The sequence below is a fragment of the Cantharellus anzutake genome, assembly GCF_015039405.1.
Source record: "Cantharellus anzutake strain C23 chromosome Unknown EI90scaffold_259, whole genome shotgun sequence".
In the NCBI taxonomy this organism is placed as follows: domain Eukaryota; kingdom Fungi; phylum Basidiomycota; class Agaricomycetes; order Cantharellales; family Hydnaceae; genus Cantharellus; species Cantharellus anzutake.
The window spans coordinates 25904-29926 of NW_024067209.1; the positions used below are offsets into that span (position 1 = coordinate 25904).

Sequence of the window (4023 nt, forward strand, 5' to 3'; positions counted from 1 at the left end):
AGGTATTTGGTTGGGTGACAATAACTCGCCCACCTTTTCAGGGACGATTACCTCGCCCCCATCCCAGAGGGTGAACGCGGCGACTTGGTCAAGGCGTACCATAAGCTTCTCAATTCCGCTGACGAGCAAACAAGGCTGTCCGCTGCGCGTGCATGGTCTAAATGGGAGTAAGTATATCCGTCTTGTCCCCCCCCCAGTTTGGAAGAGACAACGCCGAAGTCACCGGCATTCCCTCCCTCGTCAGGATGGCTACGTCGAAACTCAAAGCCGACCCGGATGATATCGCACGCGCCACAAAGGACGATTGGGCAAAGTGAGGCTTTCCGTGATTTGCTAACAAGTCTCCTGATGCATGTTGGATTTTCTTCTGAAAATTCCAGTGCTTTTGCTCGGATTGAGAATCACTATTTCATCAACGAAGTAAGCGTCGGCAATACTCCCTGGATTTGCTGCTCATTCTTCGTTCCTCGGCTGATAGGGCTTCATGAGGCAAGGACAACTACTGGAGCAGCAATCGATCGATAAAATGTGAGCCGAGATCGATGTTCATCGAATCACATAGGATAACGCTGTCGAATTGGACTAGTCGCCATATCCCATGTGTTGTAGTCCAAGGTGAAGTACCGCTGCATTACTGGGGATGATATTTGTCTTTAACTTCGCACATCTAATCCAGGTCGTTATGATGTACGTGCCAATTGTGCCCGTTGTCTGTCATGGAGGCTTTAATCTCTTCCTTCACTTCATTCGGGCTAACCATTACCGAATCTTGTAGGTTGTTTGTCCGGTAAGTCTCGCGTGCTCCTTCGGGACTTTGTCTCAAGTACCCATCTATCGTAATCCCAACCTTTTCCGCCTGCCTCTGCGGTATGGGACAAACGACGGTTTCCAAAGGCGAGGAGTGCATATGATCTGAAGAAGGCCTGGCCGGAGTTGAAACTTCAAATCACACACGCTGGTCATTCTGTCCGGGAACAAGAAACTACACAGAAGCTCGTAGAAGTGGGTGTTCTTCTGACTATTTTGATTGATATGAAAGCTTGTGCTCATCTGCCACTCGTGAATTGGCAGGCTACAGATCATTTTAGCGAATTATAAAATCCAGGGCCGTGTCTCGAACCCTGCGGCTGTGGTCTAGCTAGGACGTTGGTGATGGACAACAGGTATGTGCGAGCACAAGGGATGGGTGGGAAAAGCGAGGATTAAAGTCATTGTACATATGTTGTAAATACTGATACAGATGAACCAGGCAATATGAATGCCGAGGGCCAAAAGAAAAAAAAAGGTGTATGAAAAATGACGAAAACGAGGAATCTATGATGAAGTGTACGTTGGGGGTTGTTAGGCCTGTTGCTTGAATTCCCAGGAGGATGGAGTGTGCGTTGAATTACAATAGTAGTTGTTTATTGATACCTGTTTTGACGCCCCTGCCAAACCCGCCAAACTCACCACATGCAGCATTGGCTTTTCGAGCTGCGCCTCCATCTGTGCTCATTGAGCTTCATCTCATCTTTCGCGATATAAGCCCACATTGTCTGCAACTCAGTTGGAGTACATCGTCTGCTGATGCCCCGCTCCTTGTCGCGCCGGAGTAAGGGTGATCCCAACACTGGCTCATCTCGAGACCCACTCGGAACCCGTGAGTCCGCAGCACCCGGAGGTCAACGTTACCTCGTATTCATAGATTCCAGGCCGCTACCCCATTACCAGGACTCTAAACGCGAAGAACATCCTCGTTCAAGAGACAGTTGGGCCCCATGCGATCCACAACTCGAAGAACAAGGGCGTAACTCTTACCAGGCGGAAAATTTCACCAAATTCTCCTACTCCACGAAGTTCCCTGGTTGTCGAGTCCTTGTCTTCTCAGGCAGCGTCATCCCCAAAGGCTCCGCCAGCTGCATACAGTGAAGTGAAGTTATCAGATTTTGCTGCCGCAGTTTTCGATATTCCCCCCAAATCTGTTAATCTAAAGGATGTCGCTCGCAACCTTGCCACATCCTCGGATTATGAATCCACGTGCCGACGCTTCCTCTCCTCTTTGGAATCGACGTCGTCCAGTACCGAATCAGACACGATCGAGGAGGGTTTCATCGATGTGCTCAAGCTCATCTGCCGTCAATGTGATCCGTTAGGTCTTCCAGGTGCCTCTGACTTCAATCCTTTCGCCCATCCCGCATACGATAAGGAGGACTCAGAGCAGTCAACTGAAGACCAGTTTGTCCTAATGGGTATGCGGAGAGGTCCACTCATGGACACTTGGAGCTGGGCAGATCTCCTTGTTGCAATTGATACACAACCGGCCGATTCTTCATTTGGTTCACACACCTGTCAGCAGTCAGCAGTCAAGCATCCGGTCTTGTCTCGGGAAAATGGTTCAAGCATTGATACCAAGTCGCATCAGGACCAATCCGATTCGCCGTACACTCTTCCTTCATGCGCTTCTCGCTTGCGCCGGTATGCCGAATTAGTCATGACTGCCAAGGGCAACAGAAGGCATGTGATTGGACTCTTGGCAACAGGTTCGAACATATCCTTCTGGTACTTTGACCGCGGGGGTGGATTCTACTCCACCCCTGTCAACTTGTTGACCGATGCTGTCGAGATCATATCAGCAGTGATGCAACTTGCGCTGAGCGGACCCATCTCATTCGGCTTAGAGCCATTCATTCAGTCGTCATCGTCCTGGGAAGCCTTTGAGTCTGTTGAAGGCTCGTGCGTGGTTGTTGATGGTATTCGATTCCGTTTGTGCAAAACGCTTCACGTTGCTCGTGAATTGGAGGGCCGCGGGACGGTCGTCTTCGCGGCTCAAAAGATAGCAGATTCTGCGCGGGCAGATGGCCGCAGTACAATCATCCCTCATGATGTCATAATCAAATTCTCCTGGCAGGACGCATCTGCACCTTTCGAGGATCTGCTCTTCAGGAGAGCTCAAGAATGTGCGGTTGAAGGCATTGCGAAACTCTATTGCTCATCCCGGCCCGCGCGCCTCTCCACTGGCCCCCGACGTGCTCTCAGGCTTATTGCTGGCATTGATTATCACGACCGAGAACTGAGAGTGCAAGTAATGGGTCCCCTCTGCATCCCTCTCTATCGCGTCAAAGAGCTCGATGTGTTCAAGCTGGCTTTCCGTTCGTTAATCGAAGGTAGTATCATTCGCATTCACACCTGTATCCCATCTCACTACTTCCAGCCCACAGGAGCCTTTACGAAAGGGCAGGCATTCTTCACCACGATATCAGCATCAATAACTTAATGGTTGAGAAGGATAACGAAGTGAAAGGCGTCTTGATCGATCTTGACCTCGCGATCATAATCAAGGGAGGCGATGCACTTCAATCACAGCGTTCAACATTGGCAGGCACTCTTCCATTCCTTTCCGTGGATTTTCTAGAGGGTACTCCACCAGAACGTCCCATGTACCGGCACGACTTGGAGTCCTTCGTCTTTGTCCTTGCATGGATCCTCATTCGTTTCGACGAAGAAGGTGAGGAGGCAGATCATGATCAACTCCGGACTTGGTATACTGGAGGGCGTGATCAGATGAAACATGCAAAATTTGGTTTCTTTCGACGCTCTTTCGATCTCCCAATCGGTCGATTCCCGTCACTTGGGGTGCTCTGGCTAAGTAAACTTTGTCGAAATTTTCACCTTGGCTACTCGTTGAGGGATCGCATGGGCAATACTGATTTTGACCACGAGACTCTCGGCGGCTATGTGACTCATAGCTCATTTTTGGATGTATTGCACTAAGTAGGTGTTGTAAGCAAACATGCTTGAAACGTTTCCCAAGTTACGACTCCTCCGGCTGATTCCCTGTCAAACATTACCCCCTCCCCCTTGCCCGTGTGTCTAAGTTCTTGGTCCTGGCTTACATTATCGAATGCCTGTGAAAAGAGCTCTGCAAGATGCATCAGAACCTGTTTGGCATCCTTCATGTTCTCCGTCAAATTCGTTGATCGCACGGCTCCAACCCTCATGTATCCGTCCTTGGCAATGCGTATATCCCGCCATGATCCACTATAC

General features: G+C 49.9%; 1 protein-coding gene across 1 annotated transcript; it reads left to right on the forward strand.

The window, feature by feature from the left end:
• Positions 1 to 1566: 1566 nt before the first annotated feature.
• EI90DRAFT_3139258 (uncharacterized protein) lies at positions 1567 to 3750 on the forward strand (the record flags this gene model as incomplete). Its single annotated transcript, XM_039064924.1, has 3 exons — positions 1567 to 1639; positions 1692 to 3128; positions 3191 to 3750. The coding sequence occupies 3 exons, from the start codon at positions 1567 to 1569 to the stop codon at positions 3748 to 3750; spliced, it is 2070 nt and encodes a 689-aa protein (XP_038907674.1).
• Between the last annotated feature and the right edge of the window lie 273 nt (positions 3751 to 4023).